General features: G+C 43.5%; 1 protein-coding gene across 2 annotated transcripts in view; it reads left to right on the top strand.

Moving 5' to 3' along the window:
* Positions 1 to 25,679, top strand: part of aplp2 (amyloid beta (A4) precursor-like protein 2) — a 91,188-nt gene that overhangs the window by 55,207 nt on the left and 10,302 nt on the right. Inside the window, exons 4-12 of one of the 2 annotated variants that reach the window (XM_083637648.1) lie at positions 2,878 to 2,990; positions 4,660 to 4,886; positions 7,052 to 7,260; positions 10,731 to 10,898; positions 14,541 to 14,674; positions 15,126 to 15,200; positions 16,063 to 16,221; positions 19,002 to 19,130; positions 24,753 to 24,852. In XM_083637648.1, the coding sequence (XP_083493774.1) occupies positions 2,878 to 2,990; positions 4,660 to 4,886; positions 7,052 to 7,260; positions 10,731 to 10,898; positions 14,541 to 14,674; positions 15,126 to 15,200; positions 16,063 to 16,221; positions 19,002 to 19,130; positions 24,753 to 24,852 (1,314 nt within the window). The remainder of the gene's footprint in view (positions 1 to 2,877; positions 2,991 to 4,659; positions 4,887 to 7,051; positions 7,261 to 10,730; positions 10,899 to 14,540; positions 14,675 to 15,125; positions 15,201 to 16,062; positions 16,222 to 19,001; positions 19,131 to 24,752; positions 24,853 to 25,679) is intronic. The other variant, XM_083637649.1, reaches the window with a different exon arrangement.

A 25,679-nucleotide genomic window follows, 5' to 3' on the forward strand; every position in this document is an offset into this window, starting at 1 on the left:
AGGTTGAGCAACTCGGCTGAAATGATAAAATACAATCCGATTGCAATCTGATGGCAGAAAACGCGTGTTAATGCCAGGTGTAAATGGCCTCAAACAATTTGGTTATGGTTGGGGTAAGGTTTTGGCTAAAAATGCAAACTTCACTCAGTATAAAAGTTCTCACATGAGTTGGGAGTTGAACCAGGGAGTTGAGACCAGATGTATCATCATCATGTTATATTCGATTTATATTGGATTGGATTGTCACTCTTGTTGCGCCGAGTGTGTTATTTACATTTTAAGACATTGTGCTGATTTCACAAAATGTCATGAGGCCAGGCTTTCTCTGGAAAAGCCCTCGACACCCAACAGCCCTAATGTGGACATGCAGCTAGATGGTGCTCAGTTGAATAATTGACCAGCGAGCAGTATATGATTGGTGTAACATGTACGGTATATCCTCACCTTCACACACCCAACAGCCAGGCTAGGTGGCTACAGAACTGGTGTCTGATAGACGTGAGGGTAAAGGAACTGCGTATGAATAGACTAGGAGGAGAGGAGGTCACAGAGAAAGAGGAGTGTATGTACTCTCTCTCTCTCTCTCTCTCTCACACACACATACACACACACACACACACAGCTATACACACAGCGCTGCAGTGCTTGCGAGGCACAGCTGCTCTCCAAACACCGTCATCCATCACCCATTGCAGTGTGACTGTGCACGCCGTCTGCTCACAACCAAACCAACCTGTGTGAGAGAGAGAGAGAGAGAGAGAGAGAGAGAGAGAGAGAGAGAGAGAGAGAGAGAGAGAGAGAGAGAGAGAGAGAGAGAGAGAGAGAGAGAGAGAGAGAGAGAGAGAGAGAGAGAGAGAGAGAGAGAGAGAGAGAGAGAGAGAGAGAGAGAGAGAGAGAGAGCTAGGGAACCAAAGCCCCAGTAGAGCATCCAGTGGAGGATGTGGAGGAACTAGGGGTTACTAGGGGTCAGAGACAGACTATGATGCTTTTCCCTGAGCTCTCTCTCTCTGTCTCTCTCCCTCTGTCTCTCTGTTTCTCTCTCCTTCCCTTTCCCTCTCTCTGTCTCTCTCTCTCCTTCCCTCTCTCATTCCCTCTCTCTGTCTCTCTCCCTCTGTCTCTCTCTCCCTCTCTCTCTGTCTCTCTCTCCTTCCCTCTCTCTGTCTCTCTCCCTCTGTCTCTCTCGGTCTCTCTCTCCTTCCCTCTCTCTGTCTCTCCCTCTTTCTTTCTCTCTCTCTCTCTGTCTCTCTCTGTCTCTCTCTCTCGGCCTTAAGAGAAGGAGAGGTTGGAGGCAGGGAGGATGAGGTGGTTGGAGGGATGGGGGGGTGTTGCCGTGCCTCCTGGGCGGAGATGAGAAGCAGCTGCCGCGTCGTCCTCTGCTATTTCCAGCTCACTCCTCTTCCTCTCCTCTTCCTCTCCTCTGCTACCCTCTCATTTTCCAAAACACTGCTTTCTCACCCGCTCCCTGCCTGCCTGCCTGCCTGTCTGTCTGCTTGCCTGCCTGTCTGCCTGCCTTTATATGAAGCGCCTCAGGCCAGCGGGCTCGTGGCTAACCACTAAATGAGTGGTTATAGGCCACCTCTATATGAAACCTCTAGACCCGCATTGTGTGCTTTCGGTCTGCCCTTCCCTTAGCCGAGTCGGATCTCAGCTTTGGACTCTCTCCTCTCTCTTTGTCCCTTTCTCTCTGCGCCGGGCTCTCCATCTGTCTCCGATGGCAGCGTCTCTACCTGTACCTGAACAGCTCGCCACTCTACCAGGCCATCAACAACTGCCCCCCTGTCCCACTGAATGTTTCTTATGACCCCTGCACCATATGCTTGCCTCTGCCTGCTTTTCAACCCGAGACATCTCATGGCAATTCGCAAGGCGTCTTTGTCTTTTATATTTCCCACATGAGCTTTCTGTCGGTTCGTCTGATGAATAAAACATCTCACAATTGAATTCATCAAGCAAAATGGTGTATTTCACTCCCAGGAAGAGTGTTGGCTGCATTAAAAGGGTGACACTGTGAAACCTGATTTTCTCCTGCTGCCCTTTTGATTGCTAGTGCTGGTGTGTGTAAAAGAGATGAGTCCCTCTTGGCTCCACGTGCATGGCCAGATGTTGAAGTGTCAAATGGCCTTTCTGTTATGCCCCCAATGAAATGCAAAGGACCGGACTACTAATCAATGATTAAATTATGCCTTTTTTCCACTCTGCTATTCCATTTTTTTGGTCCCAGTGAGCGCTTTATAGTTCAGATTTCCTAATCTCATGGACAGCGTGGAAAAGTCATGGAATTTCCAAATTCCAGGCCTGGAAAAGTGATAGAATTATCCTTATTATCCTTGCAAGTTTTGGAAAATTAATGGGATTTTGTTGTGTGTGATGAGATTAATTATTACAGTAATCTTCCGTGGATAACCACATGCATGTAATGTAACATAACAGCACATTTATTTTCTGTCGCTGATGACGTAATGTAGTAACGTAATGATGTGGTATTGGATCTTAGTGCTGCTTGTGTTTTATATTAATATTATTTATGGAAAATTCACGTTTTATTTCAATAGCTTCCATGTAATGTGATGCAGTGACTCAAAGCAGTACAATCCATTATAAAGAGGTGTGTCCTATTTGTCCAGTGTAGTAATAATTCCTGGTATTGATTCGGAGTCACCGCTTCACATTACATGAAAATTCTATTGTGGATCCTTGAAAAGCCATGGAAAAGTTGAACTGTTATCCATGAAAATGTGTGGGAACGCTGATAGTTTGTGACCCTGTTGAGCTGTGACCAGGCTGGGGCCGGCACGAGGTGCTGGCTGGGGCGGGACTTGGGGACAGATTGGTGGCGTGACTAACAGGCTGGCCGGGCCATGTGCTTTGTCATTACAGTGGGCGAGTTCGTGAGCGACGTGCTCCTGGTTCCGGAGAAGTGCAAGTTCTTCCACAAGGAGCGCATGGACATGTGCGTCAGCCACCAGCAGTGGCACGGTGTGGCCAAGGAGGTAAACAGTGGGAGGCTGTGTGTCTCATTGTAACACTATCTCAGAGACAGCAAGGCGAGGGGAAAGACTCCTACACAGAGGGGATCATTCGTCCTTCAGGAATAGGGAGTATTTAACGTCGGCTTTAATTTTTGCATCCGAAGTAACCACATTTCCACTACCTTATCTCTCTCATTCTCACTCTTTCTCTCTCATTCCTCCTCCTCTTGCTTTCTTTGCACCTGTCTCTGTGAGTCTCAGAGGCCCTGTGATCACAGGCTGACGGGGAGCCACTAATCAGATTAGTGTTGTGGCTGTAATGCAGATAATCCCCACTGGGCCGCTGTGGAGCCCGGCCCTCGGGGGCCTGCTCTCAGACCAGGACAAGAAGAGCAGCTCAGCAGCTTCATCTACCTTGTGCTACCAGCCTCCTGCTTTTTAACTGTATAGTCTTTGGCTTTTCCCCAGCACATATCACTATCAATGCCCAAAGCCTAGTGGCATCTGCAGCTTTAGATAGTGTGACATACAGAAGGTCTCCAGTCGATAAAAAATGTGTTACAGCGAAACAGTCATAAATCTTACCACTGGGAAAATCTTGAGTTGGAACAAATGAGGGGGAGAGAGATTAAACTGATTAAACCGGTGAAATACTCATAAGCAAGACACTTAATCCCCAACTGCTACAGTAGAGCTGCTCAGCGGGTAGCTGAGCAGGAGAGCTGCTAGCTGTGGCTGTATGTAACAGCGTGCGTAGCTGCTAGCTGTGGCTGTATGTAGCAGCGTGCGTAGCTGCTAGCTGTGACTGTATGTGTAACAGCGTGCGTAGCTGCTAGCTGTGGCTGTATGTAACAGTGTGCGTAGCTGCTAGCTGTGACTGTATGTAACAGAGTGGGTAGCTGCTAGCTGTGACTGTATGTAACGGCGTGCGTAGCTGCTAGCTGTGGCTGTATGTAACAGCGTGCGTAGCTGCTAGCTGTGACTGTATGTAACAGCATGGGTAGCTGCTAGCTGTGACTGTATGTAGCAGCGTGCGTAGCTGCTAGCTGTGACTGTGTAACAGTCACAGCTGGAGGTAACATGATGTTATGTTAAGTAAATGGAGGCAATAACATTCGGCTAAGAGTGAGAAAATTTGAAACTTGAATGAACCTGCCAGGCTTTTTAGGGGATTGGTAAAATAGACAAAAAAGAATGCACAAAACATGTTTGTTAGTTTTTTTTACACAGGAACTGAGCAATGTTAGCCAGACAGCAAAATGTTGTGCTGTTGATTTGTAATGGACTTCACTAATGATGAAGATTTAGGTTTTATTTTCAGAAGTTAGGGATCTACAGCCCACAGAATACAAACGAATAGCAGTTTTGGATTACTGAAAGCTTTATCTTCAGACCAAGGATAATGCTAGTGGTCTATGATGAGTTAGCTGTATGAAAGCATGCGCACTGGACACAACTATCAGGGATAATTTTGTTGCCAATCCTGTCGTCACTGGGTAAGATGACCAATGGACCAACTTCCAAAAAGTCTGTGTAGTCAGTTTACTTTCCTTCAATAGATAAAGGTTCAACAGAAATGACCTTGTCAAAGCACAAGTTAAAAGTGAACAGTACTGAGGGAGGTACAGTAATCCATCCTGTGCTTATGCTCAGTGGGTTTCACCTCCTCTCTCTCCCTCTGCCTTGTCAGGCGTGTGCCAAGAGCTCCATGGTGCTGCACAGCTACGGCATGCTGCTGCCCTGCGGCATCGACAAGTTCCACGGCACCGAGTACGTGTGCTGCCCCCCCTCCCGCACGCCCTCTGCACAGGACACGCCCCCCGCCCCGCCCCAGGACCAGGACCTGGAGGAGGAGGAGGAGGACGAGGACATTGATGACGCCGATGTGGACGATGGCGAGGGCGCCGTAGAGGACAGGTGAGGGTGTTATTTGTTATGTTTTTTTTGTTTTTTTTATGTGTCCTCCGATACAGTCGCCAGCCACTTCTTTTCACGTGACAGCGAGGAGTTTCACTGGCAGGACGTAGCGCGTGGCAGTGTTGATTTCATCGACGAAAACTATTAAAATGCTTTTCACTGATAAAAACTAGACGTTAACTAAATAAAAACAAAGTTGTGATGACAAAAACTATGAGGAAATCTATTGACATTTTCGTCTAGAAAATAAAAACTAGACGGAAATGTTAGTGGGGGCGAATTGGGAAAAGATCCAATCACAAAAGAAGAAGAAGTTAAACAGTTAAATCTGTGTCTGTAATGCAGTGGGGGGCACGGTGGCTCAGTGGTAGAGCTGTCGCCTCACAGTCAGAAGGTCCTGAGTTCGATTCTCGCCTGGGACACTGTGGGCGCTGTGGTTGTGTTCCCCCCCATATCTTCAGTGCCTACTGCCCAGGTGGGGTATCTCGTCGTAAGGGCCTTCTGTCTGTGCGGAGTTTGCATGTTCTCCCCGTGCTCCCCCAGGGGGTTCCTCCGTATATAACCCCCCCCATTAAAAACATGCAGAAGATCAGATCGTCATCGTCATCCGACCAGTGATGACAACATCCGAAGTTGGTCCCCGGGCGCTGTACGAGAAAGCGACCACTGCTCCTGGCCTGCCCCCCGGAGGAAAGGACAAGCCAGGATGGGTCAAATGCAGAGGACAAATTTCACCGGCCACCATCAGCATGAGTGTGTTTGTGGCCATGCATGTGTTGATGTGTGATCGTGTGACAATAAAAGACGGGCTTGTCCGGGCTTGTCCGTCTGAAATCGTGCACATAGTAACCGATAATAGGTCTTTCCAATACGTTTCGACTCAGACTTTTAGTCGACTCAACCTTGACTATGGTAAATAAAAACAGGATGAGGTTGACTAAATATGATAAAAAATAACAAGGACATTTGACACAGGACTAAGACTAAATAAAAAAATAGACAACAAAATGAACACTAGCGCGTGGGAGGATCGCGCTGTTCGATCACGCTATATCAAGCAAGTCATGTGACACATGTCCTTGGGTCGACCGTAGAGATGTCTGCCTTCTCTTGAATACAGTGGAACTGGATGGCACTTGGCAAGAAAATCATTTGAAAAACTCAACAGCATTGTCTCTTTCCAGAAATTACGACCCAGTTACTCAAGATAATCCACAGACCTTGTTGTGAGCAGTTTCATGTAGGAACCATTTTCTTGAGACCAAATTACATGTGCTAGCTGCTAACTCGGCAACTCACACCAAAAGATCTAGATGGATAAATAGCACTACAGGTAAGAGGAAAAATATAATTTTTGATTTGGGGGTGAACTGTCCCTTTAAATAAAATAAAACTCTACACCCAAACATATCTTGATTTAAATGACTTTTCTTTTCTTTTCTTTTTTCTACTCCGGTCATATACAAATGACAAAATACTCAAAATCAATAAAAATATGTATACGAGGGATCAGCCGAGCAGCATTTTGGTAAACAAACCGCGTCACTGAGTGGCAATGGCAATGGAACCCTATGGAGCCCAAGTGGCGCAAGGCTTGTGTGTCTGACTCTAGCCAGTTAACTCTGTTTACATTTTAAAAACTGCGACAGTTCACACAACTTTAACACGACATGCATATATTATACATCAAACTCTTGAGCTACTTCTACTCTCACTCAGAATGTCAAAATATAAGCGATGTCATGTATAGTTTTTGAGATATTAACGTTTGTTTGGCACAACTCATACTATTAACTGCTGCGGGGTTCCGCATTTCTGGGTGTCAAGTGACGTCACGCTGATTCATCCTATTCCATATACAGTATACTGTATGTAATTTAAACACTGCCCATCTCTGGGTGGAGGCATGCAGTTCTTAACGGTATTTGCGGGGAGATGCGCGTGTGTGTTTGTGTGTGCGCCTGTGGCTGCACGACCATGCGTGTCTTTGATATATCGGGTGTGCAATCTCCGTCCCGTTGCGAAGGGCAGATATTACCGGCCATCTGGACGAATGAAAGTGTGGCGACATTGACCTACGGCAGCTGCTCTGCCCGCGTTGATGAATCACTCCGTCTGCCTGGCTCCCTCCCTTCGCTCACTCACCTCCACCTCTCCACCACCAGCCAGGCGCCGGCCGCGGAGGAGCCCACCCAGACGGAGGAGCCCGTGGACGTAGACGAGGAAGAGGAGGACGAAGACGACGACGACGAAGATGAGTACCACTACGTCTACGAGGACGAAGAGGCCGACAAGGAGGAGGAAGACGAGAAGAGAGAGAACAGCAAGATGGCCGAGAGCCAAGACGAGGACAAGACTCTACAAGAAGTCAAAGGTTTGTCATGTTCAGATTTGAATCATAACGATGTGCCTCCCTGCAGTGTTGTCGTCAAATCTGAGTCCGGCTCGAGTCCGAGTCCTGGACACATTTTCAGGACTCGTGACTCAGCTTGGACTTGAGCACTGATGACTCAGACTTGGCCTCTAGCATTCATGCATTCGGACTCGGAAGTTGGAGACGAGGACTCAGACTTGTTGATTGATGAGAGCTGGCTTTTTGTTTTTGTTACCCTTTTTGTATTATCATGCATTCATGTGCCGTCATAGGGCTGGGTATCGAGTTTCGATACTTACTTGGCACCGAAATGAAAACATCGATACTAAGGGGTATCGAAGCCTCCCTTGTCAATCGATACCAATTTTCGATACCAAAACAAAACAGTGTCATTGAGCCTATAAGCATGCGACATGCTTGCACACCACGCTCTAATACGGCTGGTGATTGGCTGTCATGTAGAAGCATGCAGGGAAAGTTACGCCCACTTTAGCCGGTGTGTGTTTGTTGAGGCAGGCAGCGTGCGGTGCGGAGACAAGTGGAGCTGGGACTGGTTTCCACAGACAAGCGAAATAATCGAGAGGTGGGTCCGCTTACCGCAAGTTGTTGTTGATTAGCGGTTATCAGATCCCTCAGTCTGACAGTCTGGCTGTGAGTTGTATCTAGCATTAGATTGTTTAATTAATTGGCGCGGTAAAGTTATGCGCAAGCGGGCATTGTGTATTTTTAGCAACTCGTTAACAAACACTGATGTCATGATAGTTTGTTGAATGTAAATGCGATTCACTTTGTGCCATTAAGGCTATATTGATAGGCTAGTCAATGCTCAACTATTGTCTTCCATGCATGAAGTGGAGCTGTCTCATCAGTTTTGATAAGAATGACGTTCTGTTGCAGCAGTGAGCATTCAACACTGATCTGCAACGCGCGCGTTAGATGTTCAATTAATTAGTGTTAACGTTATATGCAAGCGGGCAGTTATCGCCATTATGTATTTTTACTAGCAACTCGTTAACAAACGCTGATGTCATGATAGTTTGTTGAATATAAATGGGATTCACTTTGTGCCATTATTGATAGGCTAGTCAATGCTCAACTATTGTCTTCCATGCATGAAGTGGAGCCATCTCATCAGTTTGGACAAGAATAGCGTTCTGTTGCATCCGTGAATATTAAACACTCATTTGCACCTCTCCGTTTTGCACTGAAAACTATTGCACTGATTTATTTGTTTTAGCCTACATTTATTTCCTTTGTAGTAGGCTACTCCAATATTTTTTTGTAGGGACAGCAATAAGTTTAGACAACTTAAAGTTATGTTAAATACAGTAGTTTTTTTTTCTGCTGTAAAACTTGAAAAAAACTAAAGATTTGTATCATAATTGTCAATGTGTAATGCAGTTTTATTTTTGTTAAAATGGATTTTTCTAAAAATTGGTATCGAAAAAAGTATCGTTCAGGAACCGGTATCGAAATCAAAGTATCGAAACGGTATCGATATCGAAAAATTTTGAACGATACCCAGCCCTATCCATGCATGAAGTGGAGCTGTCTCATCAGTTTTGATAAGAATGACGTTCTGTTGCAGCAGTGAGCATTCAACACTGATCTGCAACGCGCGCGTTAGATGTTCAATTAATTAGTGTTAACGTTATATGCAAGCGGGCAGTTATCGCCATTATGTATTTTTACTAGCAACTCGTTAACAAACGCTGATGTCATGATAGTTTGTTGAATATAAATGGGATTCACTTTGTGCCATTATTGATAGGCTAGTCAATGCTCAACTATTGTCTTCCATGCATGAAGTGGAGCCATCTCATCAGTTTGGACAAGAATAGCGTTCTGTTGCATCCGTGAATATTAAACACTCATTTGCACCTCTCCGTTTTGCACTGAAAACTATTGCACTGATTTATTTGTTTTAGCCTACATTTATTTCCTTTGTAGTAGGCTACTCCAATATTTTTTTGTAGGGACAGCAATAAGTTTAGACAACTTAAAGTTATGTTAAATACAGTAGTTTTTTTTTCTGCTGTAAAACTTGAAAAAAACTAAAGATTTGTATCATAATTGTCAATGTGTAATGCAGTTTTATTTTTGTTAAAATGGATTTTTCTAAAAATTGGTATCGAAAAAAGTATCGTTCAGGAACCGGTATCGAAATCAAAGTATCGAAACGGTATCGATATCGAAAAATTTTGAACGATACCCAGCCCTACGTCGGTGTCAAAAGAAAAATGTCATTCCAAGAGGGAAAATTCACGGCCTCTCAATTCGGAACAAGTCGGCAACTCTGTGAGAATCTTGGTACACGAGTTGCCGACTTGACGTCATATATGCAGAAAACATGGCGGACAAGAGTGGATGTTTTGTTTGAGCTAAGAATGTTTTTTATGTAATGTCAACTATTTGCTCACATGTCATCATATCGTTTAATATGGTATTACCGTTAGTTGCTGTCCTCCTAGAGTGACCTAGTTTACTTAGAAAACGTACCTATTGCAACTCAGGTAGGAGCAATAACGTTATCTGCATGGTGCGCCTCTACCAGTAACATTACATTGCCACAGATATTGCTTGCAGACTACAACCAGTCTAGTTCAAAACCACTAATATAAAGTTCCATATTGTTTCAGCCTATGTGAATAGCAACATGACTCTGCACTTGGACACTGTTTCTATTTTTTGGCACTGGTTGCTATGATTTCCATATTTCCATTCATCCCGACACTACAAGCACATGAACACCCGCGCGTCGGAAGAACGACTGGCCAACTCGGAAAATCGAACCATCCGAGGAGCACATGAATGCACGAGTCGGCCACTCTGGAACACTGGTGACTTGAGACTCGACTTGGACATATAGTGGAGATATAGTGACTTGACTACAACACTGCCTCCCTCCCTAGTCCCCATCTCTCTCTCTCTCTTTCGCTCACCCTCTCTCTCTCCCTCTCACTCACTCTCACTCCTTTCTGGGCACTCTGCCTGCCACCTCAATACAATCGAACCTTTTAAAGTTTTAAACTAGGGGCAATTATGCCTAAATTTCTCCTATCAGCCAGACTGTAATTAGATAAGTGTGTGCATCAGCAAATACCCTGCTCTTCAGCTCACAGCAGGCTATGTGATGTACTGTTCTGCCTTATCAGAGAACACGGACAAGGCATTCTGTCTTACTTGTAGCCAAAACTATTGCTGGCCGATTCCTGTTAATCATGTTTCTAACAACAAAATGAGTATTCTCTCTATGTTTTATGCCCATTTTGTTTCATCATAACCATAGATGTCACAGTCCATATTCTTTATTTTGCCATTCTTAAAGATGTGGTTTACCAGTAAGGATTATTTGGACAGTGGGCTGAGTTAAGCTGCTGTTAGTTATCTGAGTGTACAGTATATAAGTGTCAGCTGGAATTGAGTGCTGCCCCCGGTGGCTGGATGATCTAACCGCTGTCCCCCGGCAGCGGTGTGCGGCCTGGAGGCGGAGACCGGCCCCTGCCGAGCCTCCATGCCGCGCTGGCACTTCGACATGAGGCAGAGGAAGTGCGTGCGCTTCGTGTACGGGGGCTGCGCCGGCAACCGCAACAACTTTGACTCTGAGGAGTACTGCATGGCCGTGTGCAAGCGCCTGAGTAAGTCTCACGCGACAGAGGCTGGCTTGACTACACCCTCTCTCTTTCTCTCTCTCTCTCTGGGCCATATCTTACACCCAAGTGCAAGTGCAAAAATAATTATAACTCAAAATCTTTTTTTTTCTTTGGTTACCACTGGGTCAAGACAAAGGACGCGTTTCAGTGACCCAGTGGTAATTAAAAGAAAAAAAGCGAGATTTTGAGTGCGAGAAACTAGGAAAGATGTTCCCTTGCACTTGCATTTGGGCGTAAGATAAGGCCCTCTGTCTGTGTCTGCAGACTCACTGCACACTAGGATCATATAGGTTCAGGCCAGGCTCTCACACCCACTTGTAACGGCCCACCTGTTCCACATTCTTCAGCTTCACCCCTCTCACTCATCTTATCACCACAGCTGCTGTTGTAGTGTCACCTTCACCACGAGCACAACTACATTCACTAACATCATCATGAGCACAACAACTACATTCACTAACATCATCATGAGCACAACAACTACATTCACTAACATCATCACGAGCATAACAACTACATTCACTAACGTCATCACAAGCACAACAACTACATTCACTAACATCATCACAAGCACAACAACTACATTCACTAACATCATCATGAGCACAACAACTACATTCACTAACATCATCACGAGCACAACAACTACATTCACTAACATCATCACAAGCACAACAACTACATTCACTAACATCATCACAAGCACAACAACTACATTCACTAACATCATCACAAGCACAACAACTACATTCACTAACATCATCATGAGCACAACAACTACATTCACTAACATCATCATGAGCACAACAACTACATTCACTAACATCATCATGAGCACAACAACTACATTCACTAACATCATCATGAGCACAACAACTACATTCACTAACATCATCATGAGCACAACAACTACATTCACTAACATCATCACGAGCATAACAACTACATTCACTAACGTCATCACAAGCACAACAACTACATTCACTAACATCATCACAAGCACAACAACTACATTCACTAACATCATCACGAGCATAACAACTACATTCACTAACGTCATCACAAGCACAACAACTACATTCACTAACATCATCACAAGCACAACAACTACATTCACTAACATCATCATGAGCACAACAACTACATTCACTAACATCATCACAAGCACAACAACTACATTCACTAACATCATCACAAGCACAACAACTACATTCACTAACATCATCACAAGCACAACTACTACATTCACTAACATCATCACAAGCACAACAACTACATTCACTAACATCATCACAAGCACAACAACTACATTCACTAACATCATCACAAGCACAACAACTACATTCACTAACATCATCACAAGCACAACAACTACATTCACTAACATCATCACGAGCACAACAACTACATTCACTAACATCATCATGAGCACAACAACTACATTCACTAACATCATCACAAGCACAACAACTACATTCACTAACATCATCACAAGCACAACAACTACATTCACTAACATCATCACGAGCACAACTACATTCACTAACATCATCACAAGCACAACAACTACATTCACTAACATCATCACAAGCACAACAACTACATTCACTAACATCACAAGCACAACAACTACATTCACTAACATCATCACGAGCACAACTACATTCACTAACATCATCACAAGCACAACAACTACATTCACTAACATCATCACAAGCACAACAACTACATTCACTAACATCATCACAAGCACAACAACTACATTCACTAACATCATCACAAGCACAACAACTACATTCACTAACATCATCACGAGCACAACAACTACATTCACTAACATCATCACGAGCACAACAACTACATTCACTAACATCATCACGAGCACAACAACTACATTCACTAACATCATCACAAGCACAACAACTATATTCACTAACATCATCATGAGCACAACCACTACATTCACTAACATCATCCTCATACACTTGTTTTAGTAACACTGAAATATCACTCAGCATTCAGTTCCACGCTGAATCTGTCTAGTTCATTATTACTGTTTACTTGATTTAACGCATAGCACACAATGCTCCACTGGGTCTAGCTAATACCCAAATTAATTGGAACTATTGAGCGTTTCACTATTCACAAAATTGGACCGAAAAAAATGAAGCCTAAAAGTTGTGTGTGTGTGTGGGTATGTTATGATACTGGTAATTATGGTGTCATTACTACACACACAAAACAGCAGATTCTGATTTCTTGTTGCTTCTTAATTTAGTATTCAGTCTCCTCTGTCTACTGTGTCTGCCCTCCACGCTGTTCACTCACTGCCTTTTGTTCACGCTCCTGTCTGTCTGTCTGTCAGCAACCTGTCTGTCTGTCTGTCAGCAACCTGTCTGTCTACTCACACAGCACTGTCACCACTTTTGCTAGAAGCCCACCAGCACATAGCAGCAAGCACCAGTTGTTTGTGCACATTATGACAATGGATCACCGTCCATCACTTCAACCGCAGTTCACGGCCATAACCAATCAGACATAATTTATTTTCCCTCCTCCCTCATTTTAGAAATGACATTAAAAGATTTCAGAGTTCAGAGCAGAAATGCACATTTATCCCCGTTTTCTGATGGTGGAACGAAGCGATGAGGTCTCTCTCTTCCAGTCTGGCAGGACCAGAGCAGTATTGTTTGTGAGTTGCGGCGATGCAGAGCGTGAGTCCTGTACAGTGAGGGAGCCAGAACACAGCCCCCTGGCCTCGCCCCACATGACCCAGGCGTCACACACGGAGATATTCCCATTAGTCTTTTAGATGCGACCTGTCAGCAGGAGAGCCGATGGGAGGATGAAAGGAATGCGAACGGAAAAACTGTCAGATTGTCTTAGATTTATCCCAGTTATCAAGGGTAGAGGAACGCCTGTGAGAGGAGTGTTGCTGTGTGGATTTTACCCTAACATTTGATTAGAATTCCACATTTGCTTTTTGCTGTCTGTGTCTGGTCTGTCTGTTTCTTGTGTTTCTTTCCACCTGTTTTCCTGGATCAGCCGGTCTGTCTGTCTGTCTGTCTGTCTGTCTGTCTGTCTGTCTTAGGGCTGGGCAATATATCCATATTATATTGATATTGTGATATGAGATATCACCTTAGATTTTGGATTGGAATATCGTGATACAGCATAAGTGTTAAGTGTTATCTTTTCCTGGTTTTAAGGCTGCATTACAGTAAAGTAATGTAATTTTCTGAACTTTCTGAACTTTTCTGAACTTCGAGCTGTTCTATTATTTGCCTTTACCCACTTAGTCATTATATCCACATTACTAATGATTAACGTTATCAAAAATCTCATTGCTATTTTGTGAAAGCACCAGTAGTCAGGGATGGAAACACTGTCTTTTTCATTTGATTTTGATCACGGTCTTGTTTTAATAAAAGTGCTTGTGACATCTCACATGGGACTTTGACTTACAAGTGAACATTCGTACTTCGTAGAAAATACCGAGTGTATCGCCATTCAGCCTAAAAATATCGAGATCAGATTTTTGGTCCATATCGCCCAGCCCTAGTCTGTCTGTCTTTCATCACCAATGCGTAACCCCCTCCTCTTACCAGCTGTGCCTCTGTCCCCCAGCCGTTCCCCCCACTCCCCAGCCCACCGACGATGTGGACATCTACTTTGAGACTCCCGCCGACGACAAGGAGCACACTCGCTTCCAGAGGGCCAAGGAGCAGCTGGAGATCAGGCACCGCAACCGCATGGAGAGGGTGAGTTGCCTGGCTCCGATCAGGCCAGCACATCCCTGATTCTAGAGGCAGGAAGCGAGGGCTTGCCTGGGTGGTTGAGCAACATGAATTCACCTGGTGCTGAGATTTCCTCCCCGTACTCTAACAAAGGCTAGTAAGCCTCGTTCTCAAGCCAAAAAATTACAAATTACACTTTAATATTATAACATAATTTTTAATGGTGAGATACACTGAATGTACAACATATTTTGGACACTTTTCATGACTCACTGTTGAGGTGACTCCTGATAAAAGCTATTTCTCATTGATTGCCCTTAGTTAAATCTACCAATCACAAAGGAGGAGAGGTAGCTAAAGCGAAGCTGCCGAGTTAAAGAAGCATTTGACTAATTGCTGTCTGAGTCAGACACTTCGACTGGACACCTTTGCCACCCTCATCTCCTGTCCCCTCTCTGGGTCTGTGTCACTCTAGGTAAGGAAGGAGTGGGAGGAGGCTGAACGCCAGGCTAAGAACCTGCCTAAGGCTGAGAGACAGACACTGATCCAGGTAAGACACTGATCCTCCCCCCTGGGAATCCCCCCCTTTGTCCTTTTGTTTGGGTGAGATATGAGGGCTTAGACGAGAGGACGTGGGTCCCTGACTCCCTGTTCCATTAAAGATCACCGCTGTGCTATTTTTATCTTTATCACTGAGGCTAAGTGAGGCCAGCGTCTGAATGGGGAGACCTGTAATGACTCTCAAACTCCCTAACAAGCCTGACAGACGGCATGAGTGAAACTACCAGTTGAAAGGGTTCTGGTGTGCCATGCTGTGTGTAGGAAGTTCATTGTGTACAGACCGTTTCCACTTGACAACATAAACATTCTAAATTGGGCCTAGCCCTACTTCCTGTTGTTATTGTGTTTGCTAATACAATAACTGACAGGAAATAAACTTGAGTCCAAGCGGTTCCCTAGCAACAGAATGAAATGGTGAAATGGTCTATGTGTGTGTGTGTAAGCATGTACTCTTCTTTTTATGACTTGCATATGAATATGAATATATGCTTTGGTTGACTTATTTCTGATAGTAGAACTTAATTTCAGCCTGTGTAAAAGGGGCTACAGAAATTAGAAGGGTCAGTCTACATAGAATGGTCTACGTATAAAGCTATTGCCCAAAAGCCATGTAAGAAAAATAAACATATAAATAAAATGAAAGAAAATAATACTATAAAAATATAATAATAAAATAATATTAATAATAATAATATCCAAAGACCGTAGACAGAAGCACAACTCCCACCTAGAAAAAGAAAGACAGAAAAAACAATGTGCTTCCACATCATCAGTACTCTGAAACTTTTATAAAAGGAATATAACGTACCCCAATGTACTCTACATTTTTCCGTGTGTGCGTGCATTCACAGCACTTCCAAGCCATGGTGGAGTCCCTGGAGGAGGAGGCAGCCAGTGAGAAGCAGCAGCTGGTGGAGACTCACCTGGCGCGTGTGGAGGCCATGCTGAACGACCGGCGCCGTCTGGCCCTGGAGAACTACCTGGCCGCCCTGCAGGCCGACCCCCCCAGGGTAGGCACCGACCCCCCCCCCCCGCACACACACACGCTCTGAGGGCAGCTGCTCCTGTCCTGTCCTCTCCTCACCTCTCTCCATCTGTCGTCTGCTTTTTCCTCGCTGTACCTCAGCAAACCCCTTCACCGTCATACGCACACACACACATTTCAGGCAGACCACACTCAGACTCGCACTACTCACAGTATAGCCTGTGGCTAATCTCATATGCTGTCAAAAGACCCTCTGCCAACTTGCAATTCATCGTGAGGAGAATCTATTACTGCAGCCAGAAAAACACACATCCCAAAATGCTTCAAATCCATCAATAACATTTTAACCTTAAGCTATAATCCCTATCATTTGATTTATTCCTGTCCTGATATCTAATAGACTTCTGCCAGCACACAGTTTGGCACTCTATTGGAAGCTGTTTGTCTAACCATCAGCGTTGCACTCAAAAATGTAATGCATTACTTATTATTCGATTCTCATTAAACGTAATAATTTTGCTTTATTTACCACTCACTTACAGCAGTAATTTGTTTTATTACTTTTTTGATGCACCTCCGCAATTCCCAACTGCATCCTCTGTGTTGTGATACTGTTTAAGCAGGTGCTTCAGAAGATTCATTGTTCTATTTATTGTAGCAAAAGATTTTTTGGTGTGCTTTCCGCACAATTTACGATTGACAAGAACGTTCTTGTCATCCTTTTGCTCAATAAAATCAAAGTAGAGGGAATTGTTCCACACAGAGAAAGTAAACTTTTCTGCTGTTTTTTTCAAAGCATGACTTTGTTATCAGGAGAATGAATCAGGGCATGGCGGTGGGATGTGAGTTTATAATAGTCAACTTGAATCTGATTCAACTTAAATCTTTTGAATGAGAAACTTGAATCTGATGTTAGGGAGTGGGTGATAACAGAAATAATGACTTGTTGTTTTTGGAACTTTATTATTATCGACATTGAATTTGTTGACACTACTGAATTCTGGAGAAATTAATTAGTGTCACGTTACTGATGCATCTCTCACACAGCCCAGGAATATTGCAGTATACTGATCCGGGTAAATCCCATGTGGGCTGAAACTTATAACATCATCAAAAGCAGATGTCTTTACATTGTAGCTCTGGAAAAAATTAAGAGACTACTGCAGAATGATCAGTCAGGAGAAAAAGACTGGAGATGCTGATTTAAGATTTTTGTTTGAGTGGTATACTTAAGCAATATAGCATGAGAGCCAGTGTGTTGTGGCAAATATATCCCGCTGATCAGCTGTTATCCCACGAGGCCGCGGTTTCCAAGTATGATAATATAATAATAATAATAATAATAATACTATAAGTCAGACTGGCATGGCATTCTGATAGAGTCAGTTGAAACACTACTGTAAGGCGGGACCTCTAGCAAGAAGATAGACGTGCGGGTGATTTGATTGGATCGTTCTGGAGACTGAAGTTGACATTGGCCAATCCTGGCGCTTGCTGAGAAGCTGAGAGCTTTCTGCAAAGCCCGACACGCAGCTCGAGCGCAGCGCTGCATTCTCAGCGCTTGCTGAGAAGCTGAGAGCTTTCTGCAAAGCCCGACACCAACTAACGTTACGGGGTTAAATGCGGGGTTAACAGCCTTTTTTTTGCAAAGAAGACATTAGCCCGCGTCTATTCTTGTACAAAACATAATTTTCTGCAAAGTATTAGTAAAGTTATAAGCGAAGATCGATTCACAAGGATCTGACAGCTGTCTCCGCCATTTTGTTTTTTCTACATTGTCATTTGAGGTAACCAAAGCCTTTTAGTAAGAGAGTTGCCATGGCAACTCATAACCCATGGCCATGGGTTATGAGAGTGGGTTACGGTATTTATACAATGGCTGTGAACCAATCAGATTGCTTGATTTGAGAGAGCCGTTTTATAAATATATTTATACCATGCTCTGGATGAATACTCGTTTCTGATTGGCCAGCAGGTGTGCGTTAAAACAGCTTAACGCACGCTTAGTCCGGCTCAAGTCTAATCACATGTTGTAAATAGATCCGCTACCCAAACTGCACAGCTGTTTAATTCAGCAGCACAGCAACACCACTGGATGGCGATGTATGCGGACTAGATTAATGTTACCTCCCAACGTTCCCTGGCTCGTATCCAAGGTTTGTCCTATTTACTGGAGCACTGAACATTGTTTCCATTGCATTGTGAATGCTTTTATTTTATATTGTTGGCAACTGACCATGGTATAAGTGGGATAATCAACTCCTAGGTGTGCGTAAACTATTTTAATTGATGACGTGGAGGCAGCTGAGGGTGGTTCCCGCGAAGTGCATTGATTATCCCTCAGTGATTTCCAGAATGTGTGAAATTGGCCTAAAGAACAGAATGTGTGAAATACAATTTAAAAACTATTAAAAAGAGCAGATTTTTAACCACAATTGTTACATTTTGTTTGTTTTGTTTACAAACTCATGTGCGCACAAACGCATGTTTCAACCACCCCTGGGGATAGTGGGGGTCGCGAGCCTCTGGCACTGTTATTTTGGGGGTCGGCGGCTGAAAAGTTTGGGAGCCCTTGCCTTACATAATATGTGACTTGACACTCCAGACCAGCTCCAGACATGACGCCATTGCTCCAACGATGCAGAAGAAGCGCTGAACTTTCAGGTTGGCAGAGTCGACTGACTCGACTTACCCTCTCACACAGGCGGGTGACCTGTGAATTTCCCAGGTCACTAGGCAGTGTGAAAGGGTTATGAGCAATGTCTTACCACCCAACGCTGCTAACGGCCCCATCTCTCCCTCCAGCCCCACCGCATCCTGCAGGCCCTGAGGAGGTACGTCCGCGCCGAGAACAAGGACCGCCAGCACACCATCCGCCACTACCAGCACGTCCTCGCTGTGGACCCCGAGAAGGCCGCTCAGATGAAGTCCCAGGTCAGTGTTTACACAGGCTGGCTAGACGATCAGTTGTGAGGGCAATTAAGGGGGTAGCTTGTAGCTCCGTTCGGGAAGTGTCCCAAACATGCATTCTTTCGAATGGCCTGCAGGGGGCGACTCCACTGGCTGCAAAAAGAAATCCGATTGTGCAGAAGTCATCGGGAAAATGGCCCTAATTCTCATTTGATTTATGGCCCCAGTAAACACTTTCTGGATTACTAAAGGATCTTTCTTCTTATGTTAGAGAATGCTAGCTGCCTATGGGTATTGAAGGTACTGTAAACAGGACAGAGACACCTAGCAGAGACACAAGAGATGATTTTGGTGATATCATTCCATGCAAAAGTTACATTTCCCAACAAGTGTGTGTTTTCGTTGACGTCTATATTGTGTCATCAGTACACAGTGTTGCCCTATACCTGAAGAAGTGGCAGTGGATTCAGAAGTGCTTAGCCACTCCAGGATTTCACACTGTTATTCTGGCACAGAGACAGTCAGTGGAGGAATAATGATGTCTCAGCCTGCTGCTCTCTGCCCTTTTCTAAAGTGTGTAGGAGGTAGAAAGAGTGCGCGTCTCTCTGAGTCCAAGCCCGGGAGGGGCGAGTAGGCCCGTGTGACGGGGAGGGCGGTGGGGGCGGAGGCAAGTGTTTCATTCACTTAAGCCACAGATGAAGATTAACATTGCGCAGGTCTTGTGTAACGCCGGACTCTGAGCCGCTGCCGACGGGGATTTGGCTGGATGCTTTTCTGTCAAACGTACTCGGCCATGTGTGTCAGTCAGTGCCCTTCGACACCACTTACAGTCATCCTCCACCCTTACAGTTTACACAGACAGCAGAGGGGTGAAACTACACAGACAAAGGAAAGCAAGGCTGCTATGTAGATGAATGCTGGCATCTAGGAAGCAGTGAGCCTCGGTACTCAGTCGTGGGAAGCTGACCTGTATTGTTTTGCTATGACAATGTTTATTTGTCAAGCCTAGTTCCTGTTTATGTATATTTCTTCCGCTCAGCCAATCCCCTAGTGAGTTGAAATGTGCATTTTCAGTGTATGTAGGCCCTTATTTATTGATTTGACACGTGACTGAAGTACATTACATGAGATTCCTCTCTAAATGGCAGGCTGGTGTTGTGGTTTGTGTGTGCTTTTATGTAACTGTGTTATTGAGTTTCTGTGATCAAGGCTACTCTCCTGTATAAAGCCCCTGAATCCTCCCCTGTCTAGCGTAGTATGGTTGTATAAGGTGGGGAAATCTCTATCCTAACACTGGGACATGTAGTTTTCATAATGACATTGTGTGTCAAACATCGACAGGAAGGTGCCACACGGGGCGCAGCCTTGCCCTCCATGGGAAAGGTGCATTATCGCCATCTGTTGCTGACTGTGGTGAACAGCACCCATGTGCCATACCGTAAAGACAGTCAATCATCATAGTGGGAAATAAACACCAGACACCTGTCAAATGCCGGTCAGTTTTGTCTGTGCCTGTTTTTTTCTCCTCCTATTCTGCCAGCTACTTTGGCAGACAACCAGCTAGTCTGGATATAATTCTCCTTTCTAAAGAACATACATCTGGAAAAATGGTGAAACTGTCTGGTGAAATTTAGAATCCATCGATCACCGCATGCATCTGCTGCATCAACAAAGTTTGTTTTCATAAAGTAGTCATAAAGTAGAGATTATTGGGATTTTGGAACGCTATTGGAAGGTGTTGATTGTCTGTCTAACCATCGGCGTTGGACTCAAAAATGGAATGCATTACGCATTATTCCAGGGGTGTCAAACTCATTTTAGTCCACGAACCACATGGGACCCAATTTGGTCTCAAGTGGGCCAGACAAAGAAAATCAATGCATAATAACCTATAAATAACACCTCAAAATTGTCCTGTTTCTTTTAGTGTAAATAATTAGGCCTACATGTACATTTAACCATTTGAGATAGGATTATTTCACCTACATGTACCATAGGCCTACCATATCAAATCTACTGTCTATAACTGTGGATTACAAGTGTTGACACAATTGTGCAATTCTTCTCTATATTCAAGGGTAATGAAAATACTTTAACATTTAGTGATGAATACAGAAAATATGAATACGCTACTTATATTGTAACTTTCTCATGAAGTATGATGTATGATGAATATTAGGTGTCAAATCCTGAGCTTGAAAAGTTGGATTGAAGGACTTCTCAGTGCAATTTTCACACTTTGCAAAGTCATGCTGTGGGCCAGATTCGACCCTTTGGCCAGCCGGTTCTGGCCCCCGGGCCATATGTTTGACACCCCTGCATTATTCGATTCTCATTTAAAACGTTTACAGTTAATAATAATAGTTCTGCTTTATTTACTACTATATAATACTCACTGACAGCAGTAATTTGTTTTATTAAGGGCCGGGCAGCTCTGCTGACAATCCCTCTTTAATTTACTAATTGTATTATTCTTCATCTTCTTCGAAGGAAATCTGTCTTCCCATGCATGAAAATAAACCAAACTTTGCACTTAGGTCCAGCCCCATCCCATGCAAAACTTCCTCAACAGGAATTGGAGGTCAATAGTCCTGATGGTGGCGCTACAGCAACCGTTAAAGTTCTAAACTTTGAAAATTCATTACAAATCAGTCATATGTGCTACGGTTTTGCAACTTTCACCAAAATGTAGGCACAAGTGAGCAGAAATGTTCAGATGCTTGAGCTGGCAGGAATTAAAGTCCATCATGCTATGTTTCTCAAAAAACTGTCAAACTAAATAAATCTATCTCCTCCCACATTTTTTTCAATTGATAACCTTCGTTAAAAGCATCTTCAGACTGTCCTCCACAAACACATCCAGCCAGATTTTTTAATTATCAAAGATGTTGCCCACAGTGCATCAAAATGTTTTACTGTAAACGGTACTGTAAACAGCTCCTGCAGATTCTTGACTCACTATATAAATCTTCAATGTACATAAGAAAATCTTCAAAATTTTGCTGCGATGATGGATGAAGTATGTACATTTTCGGAATTTTATCTCAAAAACTGAATTATTGACAGTATTTTGAATTCTGTCCTCTACTATTGCAGATTGCAGTCATTGGCAAAAGAGCATCTTTCAGGGTTCCTACACCTTTTCCGAAGTCAAATTAAAGCATTTTTCAAGCTTTTCCAGCACCTTACAGACATAAATGACATAGTTTTATATATATATATATATATATATATATATATATATATATATATATATATATATATATATATATATATATGTATATATACTTAAAATGATTATGTAACTTCTTCGTCACATAGATCAGATGTTATTGTGCTATAAACAACCACAATTATGTTTGCAGCAATGCAATTATAGTATATAGCGACCCGGGAGATGTACACTCACCGAGCACTTTATTAGAATTGATGCAATGATCCAATCAGACAATAATGTGGCAGCAGTGCAATGCATAAGATCATGCAGATACAGGTCAGCAGCTTCAGTCAACGTTCACATCACATTTACATCACATTCTGATGATCACACATCAGAATGGGGGGAAAGCGTGATCTCAGCAACTTTGACCGTAACATGACTGCTGGTGCCAGACAGGCTGCTTTGAGTATTTCTGAAACTGCTGATTTCCTGGGATCTTCACACACAACAGTCTGTAGAGTTAACACACAGAATGGTGCGACAAACAACAACTGTGGCGAGGAACACGTCGACCCTTTAAGGTGGATGTCACTTTGGTTACTTTGGTCACTTTTTGGTTACGTTACATATTCCATAAATTAACTTGCCCTAATTTACATGCAATACTAGTGCTACCATATTGTATCACCCTCAATCCCTCCGAAAATCGACTATCATTAGCCTGGGACAGGCTAATTTCAAGAAGTTTCAAGCACTTTATTCAAAATCCAAGTACTTTTCAAACCTTGAATACACCAAATTAAAATTCAAGTGTTTTCAAGGATTTCCAGCACCTGTAGGAACCATGATCTTTAAACATCAGTTTCTCACTTGGGGAGCAATCAATCTGTGTAAAAACAAATTACAGATATATCTTATAATATCTAGATTCTCAGAATTTTGTCTTGAATACTGAATATCTGACACTAGTTTGAAATCTGCCTGTAAATGCATGGACCACCCTGGTGCTTGGCTAAGTCATAGTGTGAACCCTCATCTGATTTTCCCACTTCTCAGGCAGCTCAACTTGCCATTTGTGGCAAAGGTTGTGAGTTCGATCCTCGGCTGGTGCAGAATAAACATGCTAATGCCTACTCACTAGTACTCAGGCATTGTGCTGTGTGGGTTAGAGACAAATAATCTTTAATCAGATTTTTGTCCGGAATGTTCTGCTGATCATCTATTTGTCATTTGTCTTCCTCCTCTTTTTCTACTTCTTCTTCTGCCTCTCGCTCCTCAAAATGCCCGGCCCAGACTCACCAGCAACTATAATTACTTTTTGTCGCACCTCCAAAATTGCCAACTGCATCGTCTGCGTTGTGATGCTGTTTAAGCAGCGGCTTCAGAAGATTTGCTATCGTATTATTTATTCACAGCGGAAAAATTATTTTCTTCTTCCGCACAATTTACGGTTGACAACAATGTTCTTGTCATCCTTTCGCTCAATAAAACAGAGTGAATTGTTCTACACAGAGAAAGTAAACTTTTCTGCTGTTTTTCTGCTGGCTGAGATGATGACTTTGTTATCATGACATTGGGAAGGAAAGGAAATGAAATTGTCTGGTGGTGAAATTTAGAATCCATCAAGCACCAAATGCATGTGCGAGTTTGTTTTCTAGCCTGTGGTGGGGTAGAGATGACTGGGACTGACAGGCAGTAGATCCTGTCAAGTCACTTCACAGATTCAACATTGATTTGAAGCACGTAGCAACTTGTTTGTGTCTGTACCCTGGTGAGTTGAGTGTGAGTCAGTGCAGCTTACCAAAATAGAATGCACACTCTGTGGCCTGTCTGTGACAGTTCTGTTTAGATTTGTGAACATGAACAGCTCTCTCCCATAAATATATGCAACTATATCCAGGTAGGCCTACTGTTATGTTAGTATTACATCGTTATTAATTATATTATTTTACCATTCGTGTCTCGGTAAGATACTGATTAGTGTAAAAGTCATTTGCAGCTGTTTTGTGATTACATTTATTTTTGACTTTTTGTGACTTGCCAACTGCAACTAGCTTGTCTAAACAAACAGAAGTCAGACTTGATATTTTCTTGATCCATCCATTGTGTCAGATACAAATTTGAAATTGAAATTATTCCTTTTTCTTTTCTTTGTTTATATCTTCTATTCTAATGAAGATTTGAATCTTCTTATATCCATTATCTCAACCCACCAATCTATTTTTCCTCACCGCCTCTCTACACGTATCTCCAAACAGAAAAGCCGGGATTGTATTGTGTGTGTGAGACACGTGACAGTAAAAGACACTACAATCTTGATTCATTGCTCTTCAGTTCATGTGTACCAGTATTGATGGAAGCATCCAAGATCCTAGGAATAACATAAACATTACCTGTGTTTTGGAGAGTGTTTTCACAGTTACAGCTACAGTAGGATTGCAGGATTTTGGTTGATTCCCTGTTCCTCTGTGCTGGTCCTCTGCCAGGTGATGACCCACCTACGCGTGATTGAGGAGAGGATGAACCAGAGCCTGTCCCTGCTCTACAAAGTACCTTATGTGGCCGAGGAGATTCAGGATGAAATTGGTGAGTGGTGTTCTGTCAAACCCCTCGAGGCAGTTTGGAGGAGGGATGCTACGGTCGTAATATAAAATGAAACGAAATGAAAAGAGTGATTGAATTCACACCGGTGCCAGATAGAAGCAGCCGGGACCTCATATTTCCTCTGACCCTCAATGGAGGTTTTTTCCCCCCTTGTATCTGGTGTGAGCTGACAGAAAGAAGAAGAAAGAAAAAACACTCTATAAAGGATGGGTCTTAACTTTTTTGCAAAGGGCAACACTACAGAAGACCGCAGACAGCTTTAGCGCTAGGTCTGTAAACCAATTATCATACAGAGACAAGTGTTGTCCTTTCGTGTGTGTGTGTGTGTGTGTGTGTGTGCGCGTGTGTGTGTGTGTGTGTGTGTGTGTGTGTGTGTGTGTGCCTGTGTGTGAGAGAGAGAGGTGGCGAGGGTAATAAGTCTACTCTGTCTGAGTTCGAGAGCACCAGCCCACCAGCTCTCCTCGACACAATTAAAATCTAACACGGTTCACTGTAGCATCTCCGGCAGCAGGAGATGAGACAGGCGGAGTCTGGCAGCACGTGTTGTATTCTTTCCTTTTGTTAGCTTGGCTTCATTAAAGGAGGCGTCGCTGCGTTGTGTGCAGTGCAGATGAAAGTGGAGCGGATGCCGTGACAGAACTAGGTCACAGCGTTCACCGTGCTGCATCCTGTTGGGAGATGTGCAGATTTACACAAAAATACTAATTGGTAGTTTGGAGAAATGGGAACAATCTTTCCTCTCGCAGCAACTTCACTGTGATCATTGCAATTTAATGTTAATGGTAATTGGACTTACTAGCTCTGACATT

The sequence above is a fragment of the Poromitra crassiceps genome (assembly GCF_964638095.1).
Source record: "Poromitra crassiceps genome assembly, chromosome: 5".
NCBI lineage: Eukaryota > Metazoa > Chordata > Actinopteri > Beryciformes > Melamphaidae > Poromitra > Poromitra crassiceps.